Source organism: Capricornis sumatraensis, chromosome 23, assembly GCF_032405125.1.
Source record: "Capricornis sumatraensis isolate serow.1 chromosome 23, serow.2, whole genome shotgun sequence".
Classification (NCBI taxonomy): domain Eukaryota; kingdom Metazoa; phylum Chordata; class Mammalia; order Artiodactyla; family Bovidae; genus Capricornis; species Capricornis sumatraensis.
In genome coordinates, this window is record NC_091091.1 from 11105847 (window position 1) to 11118137 (window position 12291).

Below are 12291 nucleotides of genomic sequence, written 5' to 3' on the forward strand. Positions count from 1 at the left end.
GATGAGAAATGGAAAGATTTAGAGGTCAGCAGGAGAGGCTAAATTTGCCAAGGAAGCTTAAAAGAAGCACTGAGTGAAACAATGAAAAAAAAATAATGAAGACCAAGATATCATGTTATTCTAGAAGTTAAGTAAAGAAAATATCTCAAGGATAAGGGAATAAATAGGTAATCAAATGCTTCTTATAGATAAGATGAAAAAAATGTCTCAGAGTAGACCAAAATTTTACAGATGTTAATGTCATAAATAAACTTGGCCATGGAAAGAAGTATTCTCAGGGAAAATCAGATTTACTATCAGAGAAGTGTTTTAATGTATAGGTTGTTGATGGTATAACAGATGATAAGAGTTTTAAGAGTTGGGGAGTGCTGGGAGGAGATAAAATATGGGATATATAGAGACGTAGACATTTTGTCATCCTGGAGAAGATGAGTAACATGAGAAACTTAGCCTTCTTGAAATGAAAACATAATCGGGGGAAAACAGTCGAAGTCTGATTAGACCTAATAGGTTCAAAGCTGGTGGTGAAGCTGCAAGTGTTAAGGGGTGAAGAAGGGGGTGGCTTCTGGGACATGCTCTTGATCTTTGTTATTTGAAGCAATAATTTTTAGGGCAGTGTCATCTTAGTCCTAGCACGCTTAGTCTTAGACCTCTATAGACACAGCAGAGAGTTTCTGGGGAAGCCTAATGTTACCCCAAACACACACGCCCCCTTTAATAAGGTAAAAGTCCTTCAGGAGATGTGCATTTATATGAAGATGGTAGAATTACTGTCTGCAGATTTCTCTGCCCCCCCCCCCACCTCCTAGCTCTTCCATTTCTTAACTTGTGTATAGGAAGAGAGGAACAAAGAATCCCACCTACACAAATACTACCAGACTTAGTAGTACAAAGGGGCTTTCTGTGCAACGCATACCTAACATGTATCAGCTGCCACTGTAATGGAAAAATGAGTATAGTCTTACTTTAAAATTTTTCTTTCAGCTTTTTAATTCTAGTCACTTGAAAGCTTTCGACTGGGGCAGTCCTGATCTGAACTTGGTTCATTTTAATCAGGTACATAATTATGTATAAATTAAAGACTATCTCCCTGATCAATTGAAATGATTTTTACTATTAAAGATTCATCTGTGAAACCCAAGAGTACGGTAGTACAGTGAGAAGGACCAGTAAACGAAGATTATCTTGATTTGGATCCATAGGTTCATTTCCAACCAAAGTGACTTTTCCATATTCTCTATGTATTTTAACAACAAATATCTTAGATAAGTCTAGAGAAATTGACGAGCAGTAGAATAATTCATCATCCCTCAAGAGGAAAAATACTGTATTTATAATGTGCATAGCTCCGAGCTTGGTTAAATAAGAAATAAAAAAGCAAGCATACCATTGTTCCTGACCCTAAGACTGTTGTGTTTGGGAAGATAAGACAAACACATATACTAACTAGAAAAAGTAGAAGTTAGTGAGAAGCTGATAAAAACTGTCTGAGTATGATGACAAATGTCTTGAAATACTAGAACCCAAGTCTATCTACTTCAACATTTATGCTTGTCCACCATACTTTTCTGCGTTTGTTAAGCTCCAATGCCTGATGTAGTTTGCTTGTGTAAACATTTGAGGTAAAATATAAAGATCTAATTCATTAAAATCATATTGAACTTGACTGCCAATGTTTATCATTTACTAATAAACATACTGACTCATTTGAAAAGACCCTGATGCTGGGAAAGATTGAAGGCGGGAGGAGAAGGGGATGACAGAGGATGAGATGTTTGGATGGCACCACCGACTCAATGGACATGAGTTTGACTAAACTCTGGGAGTTCGTGATGGACAGGGCGGCCTGGCGTGCTGCAGTCCATGGGGTTGCAAAAAGTCAGACATGACTGAGCAGCTGAACTGAACTGATATAAGCCAAATAAAAAGCCAAATAACTGAACAGTTATATAAGCCAAATAAAATTTTAATACTCTGAATCAGAACAAACTTTAGTTTTAATTTGTATCTGATTTATTTCTATTAATAATTAAAAACTACAATGTTCTTTCATACTCATTGCTTCCTTAATAACAATTATTTTAGATTAAGCTTACTTTTAAATTGTACTTTAAATTATAATTTAAAGAATTAGTAAGTAACACTTTATATGTATGATTCTCTTTGAAAACTCTTGCTTTTACTTATTTGCATTTAGACAACTTCTCCATTGTGCAATGTGACAAACATGAATGTGCCAACTGCAACTTGGAGTGGTGAAAGTGACTTGTTGGCTGATCCTGAAGATGTTAAAATTTTACTTTCTGAAATCACAAATCATATTTACCATAAAACTATTTCTTACTATAATCATTTAGACTTTTTGTTTGGATTAGATGTATATCATCAAGTTTACAGTGAGATCATTGATATTATCCAAGGCAACCCATAAAGAACCATGGTATTCTGTGTTCAAGGATCTATATAATTTCTATTAAAATCCAATTATTTTGTGCTTGCTATGTATACTTTTCCAGTTATTTATACGAAGTCTGGAATTTTTTCCTCTTTTTGGCATTGCCCCTGGGCTCTTCATTCATAAAGTCAGTGGCATTTATTACACTAGGGGTAATGGCAGATTATAACTCAGCCCAAAGCCGTCTGTTGAGTTTCTAAGTAGAATGTAAATAACTAAAAACAGAAACGATAATCTTAAATATTTTCAATTACAGGAGAAGGCTTTTTGAGAAAGGTAGAGTTTTTTTTCCTTCAAGAAATATGAGAACATATGAATTTTTAGAAACATAAGAGTTTGGAAGAATACTTGCTGATATGAAAGCTAATTTTTCTGTAACCAAGTAGAGCCTTTTGGGGCTTTCCCAGGACAGACCCTGCCCACCACCTCCCTGTCTTCTGACTGCCTCATGTTTATGGAAAAGCTTTAGTGATCCAGGCCTGTCCTGAGTTACAAAAGGCTGGCTCAAGAATTAATGTTTAAAATAATGTGAATATGTAGCAACAGCAAAAAAATAGCAGTTGAGCCAGAAGAACCCATAACAATTTAAACACTAAATCAACCATATAGTAGATTCTTTAGTTACTTCCTGAAGAACATAGGGTCTGGTGCACACAACCTCTGATATGCAGATAACACCACCCTAATACAGAAAGTGAAGAGGAACTAAAGAACCTTGATGAAGGTGAAAGAGGATAGTGGAAAAGTTGGCTTAAAATTCAACATTTAAAAAATTAAGATCATGGTATCTGGTCCCATCACTTCATGGCAAATAGATGAAGGAAAAATGGAAACAGTGACAGTCTATTTTCTTGGGCTCCAAAATCACTGTGTACAGTGTCTGCAGCCATGAAATTAAGAGATGCTTGCTCCTTAAAAGAAAATCTATGACAAACTTAGACAGCATATTGAAAAGTAGAGATGCATCCAGGTTCAATGCATGATACAGGATGCTCGGTGCTGGTGCACTGGGATGACCCAGAGGGATGGTATGGGAAGGAAGGTGGCAGGGGGGTTCAGGATGGGGAACACGTGTACACCTGTGGAGGATTCATGTCGATGTAAGGCAAAACCAATACAATATTGTAAAGTAATTAGCCTCCAATTAAAGTAAATAAATTTATATTAAAAAAAGCAAAAGTAGAAATATCATTTTGCTGACAAATATCTGTAGAGTCAAAGCCATGGTTTTTTCAGTAGTCATGTACAGGTGTGAGAGCTGGTCCATAAAGAAGGCTGAGCACCAAGGAAATGACATTTTCAAACTGGTTCTGGAGAAGACTCTTGAGTCTCTTTGACAGCAAGGATATCAAAACAGTCAATCCTAAAGCAAATCAACCCTGAATATTCATTGAAAGGACTGATGTTGAAGCTGAAGCTCCAATACTTTGGCCACCTCCAATAGGAAGAGCCAAGTCATTGGAAAAGACCGTGATGCTGGGAAAGATTGAGGGCAGGAGGAAAAGGGTGGGGACAGAGGATGAGATGGTTGGATGGCATCACTGACTCAGTTCAGTTCAGTCATTCAGTCATGTCCGACTCTTTGCAACCCCATGAATCGCAGCACACCAGGCTTCCCTGTCCATCACCAACTCCCGGAGTTCACTCAGACTCACATCCATCAAGTCAGTGATGCCATCCAGCCATCTCATCCTCTGTCGTCCCCTTCTCCTCCTGCCCTCATCCCTCCCAGCATCAGAGTCTTTTCCATGAGGTGGCCAAAGTACTGGAGTTCCAGCTTCAGCATCATTCCTTCCGAAGAACACCCAGGACTGATCTTCTTTGGAATGGACTGGTTGGATCTCCTTGCAGTCCAAGGGACTCTCAAGAGTCATCTCCAACACCACAGCTCAAAAGCATCACTTCTTTGGCACTCAGCTTTCTTCACAGTCCAACTCTCACATCCATACATGACTACTGGAAAAACCATAGCCTTGACTGGCGGACATTAGTCGACAAAGCAATGTCTCTGCTTTTGAATATACTATCTAGGTTGGTCTAACTTTTCTTCCAAGGAGTAGCGTCTTTTAATTTCATGGCTGCAGTCACCATCAGCAGTGATTTTGGAGCCCCCCAAAATAAAGTCTGACACTATTTCCACTGTTTTCCCATCTATTTGCCATGAAGTGATGGGACCAGATGTCATGATCTTCGTTTTCTGAATGTTGAGATTTAGGCCAACATTTTTCCTCTCCTCTTTCACTTTCATCAAGAGGGTCTTTAGTTCTTCACTTTCTACCGTAAGGATGGTGTCATCTGCATATCTGAGGTTATTGATATTTCTCCCGGCAATCTTGATTCCAGCTTGTGCTTCATCCAGCCCAGCATTTCTCATGATGTACTCTGCATATAAGTTAAATAAGCAGGGTGACAATATACAGCCTTGATGTACTCCTTTTCCTATTTGGACCCTGTCTGTTGTTCCAAGTCCAGTTCAAACTGTTGCTTCCTGACCTGCATATAGTTTTCTCAAGAGGCAGGTCAGGTGGTCTGGTATTCCCTTCTCTTTCAGAATTTTCCACAGTTTATTGTGATCTACACAGTCAAAGGGTTTGGCATAGTCAATAAAGCAGAAATAGATGTTTTTCTGGAACTCTCTTGCTTTTTCGATGATCCAGCGGATGTTGGCAATTTGATCTCTGGTTCCTCTGCCTTTTCTAAAACCAGCTTGAACATCTGGAAGTTCATGGTTCACGTATTGCTGAAGCCTGGCTTGGAGAATTTTGAGCATTACTTTACTAGCTGTGTGAGATGAGTGCATTTGTGTGGTAGTTTGAGCAGTCTTTGGCATTGCCTTTCTTTGGAATGGGAATGAAAACTCACTCAATGGACATGAATTTGAGCAAACTCTAGGAGACAGTGAAGGACAAAGAAGCCTGGCAAACAGCCGTCCATGAGACCACAGAGACAGACATAACTTAGCAACTGAACAACAAGTTATTTTACAGACACTGAAGTGAAGTGAAGTGAAGTCACTTGGTCATGTCCGACTCTTTGCGACCCTATGGACTGTAGCCTACAAGGCTCCCCTTTCTGTGGAATTTTCTGGGGTGGGTTGCCAATTCCTTCTCCAAGGGATCTTCCTGACCCAGGGATAGAACCCAGGTCTCCCACATTGCAGGCAGACACTTTGCTTTCTGAGACATCAGGGAAATCCAAGACACTGAAGTCCCTACCAAATGGAAGAAGCTGACTGCATGGTGACCATGAGCATATAGTAGCCTCCAGTCCACCTGGATTGGCAATGTTAACCTGTAGGACATACCCCTATTACCACATCATCAACCATCAGAGGATTATGCACAAGACGATAATTTAATCTGTACTCTCTCCCTCACTTTGCCTTTAAAATTTGCTTTCCCTGAAATTCACTAGGGAGCTCGGGTCTTTTAGGCATTACATGTACTATAGTTTGCTCATTTTTGTTACTGAGTAGAATCCCATTGTGTGGATATATACTATATTTTATTTACCACACTTTATTGATTAAAATAATTTTACAGGAACTTGGTAAAGTCTTGAAATCAGGGACAAGTGCCCCAACTTATTATTCTTTCTTAAAATTCTTGAATAATCTAAGTTCCTTGTCAATCATATAGATTTTAGTATTAGCTTGTCAGTTCAGTTCAGTCGTTCAGTCATGTCCAACTCTTTGCAACCCCATGGACTGCAACAAGTCAGGTCTCCCTCTCCATCACCAACTCCAGGAGTTTACCCAAACACATGTCCCTTGATTCAGTGATGCCATCCAAACATCTCATCCTCTGTCATCTGCTTCTCCTCCTGCCTTCAATCTTTCCCAGCATCAGGGTCTTTTCAAATGAGTCAGTTTTTCCAATCAGGAGGCCAAAGGAGTTTCAGCTTCAACATCAGTACTTCCAATGAACACTCAGGACTGATCTTCTTTAGGATGGACTGGTTGGATCTTCTTGAAGTCCATGGGACTCTCAAGAGTCTTCTCCAACACCACAGTTCAAAAGCATCAATTTGTCAGTGCTCAGATTTCTTTATAGTCCAACTTTCACATCCATATATGACTAGTGGAAAAGCCATAGCTTTGACTAGATGGACCTTTGTTGGTAAAGTAACGCTTTTTAATATGGTGTCCAGGTTGGTCATGACTTTTCTTCCAAGGAGCAACCGTCTTTTAATTTCATGGCTGCAGTCACCATCTGCAGTGATTTTGGAGCCCCCAAAATAAAGTCTGTCACTATTTCCACTGTTTCCCCTTCTATTTGCCATGAAGTGATGGGACCAGATGCCATGATCTTTGTTTTCTGAATGTTGAACTTTAGGCCAACTTTTTCACTCTTCTCTTTCACTTTTATCAAGAGGCTCTTTAGTTCTTCTTCACTTTCTGCCATAAGGATGGTGTCATCTGCATATCTGAGGTTATTGATATTTTTCCCAGCAATCTTGATTCCAGCTTGTGCTTCATCCAGCCCAGCGTTTCTCATGACGCACTCTGCAGATTACTACACAAGCAGGTAACAATATGCAGCCATGACACACTCCTTTCCCTATTCAGGACTAGTCTGTTATTCCTTGTCCAGTTCTAACTGTTGCTTCCGGACCTGCATACAGATTTCTCAAGAGGCAGGTCAGGTGGTTTGGTATTCCCATCTCTTTCAGAATTTTCCACAGTTTGTGGTGATCCACACAGTCAAAGACTTTGACATAGTCAATAAAGCAGAAGTAGATGTTTTTCTGGAACTCCCTTGCTTCTTTGATGATCCAACAGATGCTGGCAATTTGATCTCTGGTTCCTCTGCCTTTTCTAAATCTAGCTTGAACATCAGGACGTTCACAGTTCACATACTGTTGAAGCCTGGCTTGGAAAATTTTGAGCAAAATGTCTGCTATAATTTTTCTGCAGTTATATTCAACATATAGAAAAATTTGAGGAAAATTGACTTCATAAAATACTGAGATGATGTCAGCATCAAGGTGGCGAAAGATGCTTTTTTTGTACTCCCTTTTGACAACTAAACATTGGCAACCATGCAAAAACAAAACATTTCTTTGAGGGTTGTGGAATCCAGCCCACGGGACCCAGGAGAAACCTCATTCCCTGTGTATCTGGTAATAGGCAGGCATACCTCCATAGGGGCTCCAGAATTAGCAGAAGCCAGCAAACCTGCCACGGTCTCTTTAAGCTGAGTTTGGGGAAAACCTGGGGATGTTATCTTGGGCAGATACCTCCAGACTTTGTAGAAATCCAGACATCTGGAAGGGAGATTTCAGCATACCACTGGAGAAAAACAAAACCCAAGTCCCCACGAGTTTGGGCACATTGGAGAGGTTAAGAACTTTGTAAGGGCTGCCACTATACTGTGTCATACATTTAAAATTTTTAGAGGGTAGAACTCATGTTATGTGTTCTTAGAACAATAAAATAAAATTTCAATAGACATATAAAACTTCATTTTGTTAGTATATACTAAATTTGGTATGTCATTTTATAAATAACTCTGGATATAACAACTCTCAAAAACTCTGGTAAAAACTGTCTTGCCCAGAATTTTCAAAACTATACCAGTAAGCTGGGAGGGATTGGGGGCAGGAGGAGAAGGGGACGATCAAGGATGAGATGGCTGGATGGCATCACGGACTCGATGGACGTGAGTCTGAGTGAACTCCGGGAGATTGTGATGAACAGGGAGGCCTGGCGTGCTGCAATTCATGGGGTCGCAAAGAGTCGGATGCAACTGAGCGACTGAACCGAACAGAACTGAACTGAAGCCTTACTGGCTGTTTTAAGATAAACGGACATCTTTATGAGCTAAATGCTCCTATCCAAGTCCTGGTGAAAGATTTGATAGCTAGAGTCTGGATTTTTTTTTTTTTTTTCCCAGTTGCTCAGTCCTGTCTGACTTTGCGACCCCATGGACTTCAGCCCTCCTAGTTCCTCTGACCATGGGATTCTCCTGACAAGAATACTAGAGTGAGAAGTCACTCCTTTTTCCAGGGAATCTTCCCTACCCAGGGATCCAATCCAGGTCTCCTTCATTGCAGGTGATTTCTTACCATTTGAGCTACCAGGGAAGCCCAGAGTCTGAAATACTCCAAGAATAAAGATACAGGGAAAGCGGACTTTGACTAGCTGATAGATCAAGGAGGATGGTTTTGAAGCCAGATCCTTTTGTGAATTGACTGTTAATGCAGTATTTCACTTGCAATTTGGCAAATATAAGAACTTACCCGAAATGTAACCACTGAACATTCTTAGGAAAGGCCATCCAAAATATACAGATACATGTATATAAATATAGAGAAGGGAAAAAAGAATTAATATTTTCACTTATCCAGGAAGCAGAAAGCATCCACATTTGGTGACAGTAATTATGGCTATCTGGCATGGTAAAGTTTATTTATTATACTTTAAGAATTAATATATTTAATCATGAAGTTTAGTCCTATTTTAGGTAAAATATAATTATTAAAAATTTCAGCCTTGATTATATACATATAAACCTTCAGTGAAAAAGTTTCTTTCCTCTTTTCCACTTCTTTAGGAACTTGATTTCAGAGAATTTGAAAAAGGAAAGACTAAGCAGTGCTCTGTGGAGAAGGCAATGGCACCCCACTCCAGTACTCTTGTCTGGCAAATCCCATGGATGGAGGAGCCTGGTGGGCTGCAGTCCATGGGGTCGTGAAGAGTCGGACATGACTGAGTGACTTCCCTTTCACTTTTCACTTTCATGCACTGGAGAAGGAAATGGCAACCCACTCCAGTGTTCTTGCCTGAAGAATCCCAGGGACAGGGAGCCTGGTGGGCTGCCATCTCTGGGCTCACACAGAGTCAGACATGGCTGAAGTGACAGCAGGAAGGGAGGGGAAGCCGTGCTATGAATGTGTAACAGGAGCAGGCTGCCTTGCCACTTGCTCTAGCTCCTAGCTTCTAATTTAAAATGAAATCTGACTTATTCTCAAATCAGTAAGGGGGAAGTGGCCCTCTAATAAAATATCTATGAGAAGACATGAGGTGTTTGAAAACACATTCAGTATTTCTTAGCAAATGGATGTGGAGTCTTCTGAAAAATTCATTTATTTTACTAATTCCAATAAGATGCAAGGAATGTTTCTGGTGTTTATAGTTATTAAAAGAAGCCAGGTTGGAACTTGACCAGACTGGGTCCCTCACAGGCCCCAGTCCTGGTAGCCTAGGGAGGTCATCCTCTTTACTCTCTCCCTCTCACCCCCAAATGTTAATTTCCCTTCAGCCTTCTCTCTTAGGCTACCTCTGCTCAACATCTGGGGGCTTTGAGTTGAGATCTTTACAGTCTTTGGCCTAAACAGCAAACACTAATTTTTAGTACTTCAAGACACGTCCTAAGGAGCATTTGATGAAGTTTGTACAGTGAGTGTGAAAGAATTTTATTATACTGTTGAGGAAAACATAAGGGACCATTGGTAGATTTTAGGAACAGTGGTATCGTCTATTCTTTCATTTAATTTTAACTATTCTTTTGAAAGGATAGTGTTATTACAACAAGACATTGAATTTGAAGAGTACTTCTAATAATATGATTAATTTTTATTTATTGAACAGCAAATACTTATTAGAACCAAGGACTGAGCAGGATGCTCTGTATCTACGTTGTTACCTAGTCATTCTTCTTTTTGAATAAGTCTAAGGTTTCAGTCCACCTAAGGGATTTTAAGAGCAAACATGTAGGCTCTGAGTCGACCAAAAGTAAAAGGGACTGAGAAATGCATGGACATTACAGGTAAGAGAGCAAGTAGAGAGACCTGGTGCTGCTGAATTATCACTAGATTATATGCACCTCAAAGGCAGAAAACATGCCATTCCTTCATGTATCCCTCAGGCTAAACTTTTGCCTGGTGAAAAAATAGGCCAGGTTTAGAGTAGAAGACTGTGGAGCAGGAAACTAAATTTCTAAAACTTTGAAAAATTATTGGGCTGTGAATGGACACAGTGGAGCATTTCCAAGGTGTGGGTGAGAGTGTGGATGTGCTTGCTAGTGCAGGTGTCCTTTAGGGAAACTATTAGAGACAGGTGAAGAATTGCCGTAGATCTTTACAGTGGTATGCATCATGTATTACAGTGAGTGAAACATTTAATAGGTCATTTTGAATCCAGATATTTTAAAGCAAAAATACAAAAATTTCTTTGTTTTGGCAGTGTTTGAGTAACATTTGGTCTGCCTTTTTGAGGGGATTAATGTGAGTTCTCACATACAAAACAGACACTAAATCAGGGATCACCTTGTTTTATTCATAAGTTCAACAAAGATCAGTCCAGGTATTAAAACTCTTTCCCTTCTCTGACAAGATGGTTTTTCATTTTCCTAGGACTGTCATACCTACAAAGTAGGTAGCTTAAAATAATAGAAAATTATTATCTCACAGTTCTGGAAGCTAGAAGTCTGAAATCAAAGTCTTTGCAGAACTATACTCCCTCTGAAAGAGGGAGTGAAAGAATCCTTTATTGCCTCTTCCGAGATTCTGGTGGTTTGCTAGCAGTCTTTACCATTCATTGGCTTGTAGCTATATACCTCCCACCTTTGTCTTCTCTATCACATGGCATTCTCCCTGCATGTCCTTGTCTTCATGTGGTAATCTTCTTATAAAGACTGCTTTTATAGTATCTGAGGCTCACCCTTCTCCAGTATTACGTTAACTTAAATAATTACATCTGCAATAACCTTATATACATATGCAAAAACATTCTAGGGTATTGTGTGTTAGGATTTAAACCGTTTTCCAGGGGGTTTGGTGCAGAGACACAGTTCAGCCTATAACAAATAGTAAACAGCAGCTCTGAAATCAAATCTACAGGTTGATAGACAAAAGGTCCTCTGAAGAAATATCATGTACACAACTGAAAGAAAATAACCAGGAAAACAGAAGTGTTATAAAACCATCTAATAGGCAAGGCAATAAAACAAGAAGAACCAGAGGATATGGTAGCAAACAAAAGCTCTGTGAAGCAAATAGCAAGGCAACACAAGAACCCTGACTTTATATTGAAACATTTACTGCATCACGCTAATAATTTTTTTCCTTAGTAGGTTGAAAATGTGGTGGTTACTTAAAACAGTGTGCGTCCTCCATGTGTTTGGAAATACATTTTGTTTTCCTTGGGAAAAAACCTAATAATCCTGAGGCCAATATGGATGTTGTAAGTCATTACTATCACCAATTAAGCAAACACCTCCAAAGACTGTCACTATTACTTTCATTCATTCTTTTAAAATTTCTTTTATTATAAAATCTGAAAGCTCTCCTTACATAGTATATGAAACCTACCAATATGAAATTCTACCTTAAGAATCATAAAATTGGCCAAATAAACTCATAAAACTAAACGGTCTGTCTTTTCTCCATTCAGAGTCAGATAATTTCCTACTGGGGTTACCCAAGTGAAGAGTATGAAGTTATCATTGCAAATGGTTACATCCTTCAGCTCAACTGGATTCCTAATGGGAAGAATGGTGCTAATTATTTAGGTAGGATTTCTGTGATGGAAAAAGATGAGTATCTCAAATCTTGAATCAAATACAATCCAGTCAGATATATTCTAATCACAGAATATGAGATTAATTTACTCATAAAAAACATAGAAACTTCTTGAATATTATGCTGAGGGTCTGAATGACACTTGATTTACATTGGATTCTATAACAAAGTGGAGCACACACTGGCCCATGAATTTGATTTGGTGAACTGGGTGGAAGCCTCCGAATAGAAGTCCAACCCAGAATTTTCAACCAGTTTTTCTCTGATATTCTTTGGTTTACCCAAGTGTGGATTATCATTGCTCTTCCTGGTAT

The 12291-nt window shown here is 39.2% G+C and overlaps 1 protein-coding gene across 1 annotated transcript in view; it reads left to right on the plus strand.

Annotated features, from left to right (window-relative positions):
• The window catches only part of LOC138070522 (lipase member J-like), a 30734-nt gene extending 18723 nt beyond the window's left edge, over positions 1–12011 (plus strand). The window contains 3 exon segments of the mRNA XM_068961781.1: positions 985–1056; positions 2198–2377; positions 11850–12011. Coding sequence (XP_068817882.1) covers positions 985–1056; positions 2198–2377; positions 11850–12011 — 414 coding nt within the window.
• The last annotated feature ends 280 nt before the right edge of the window (positions 12012–12291 follow it).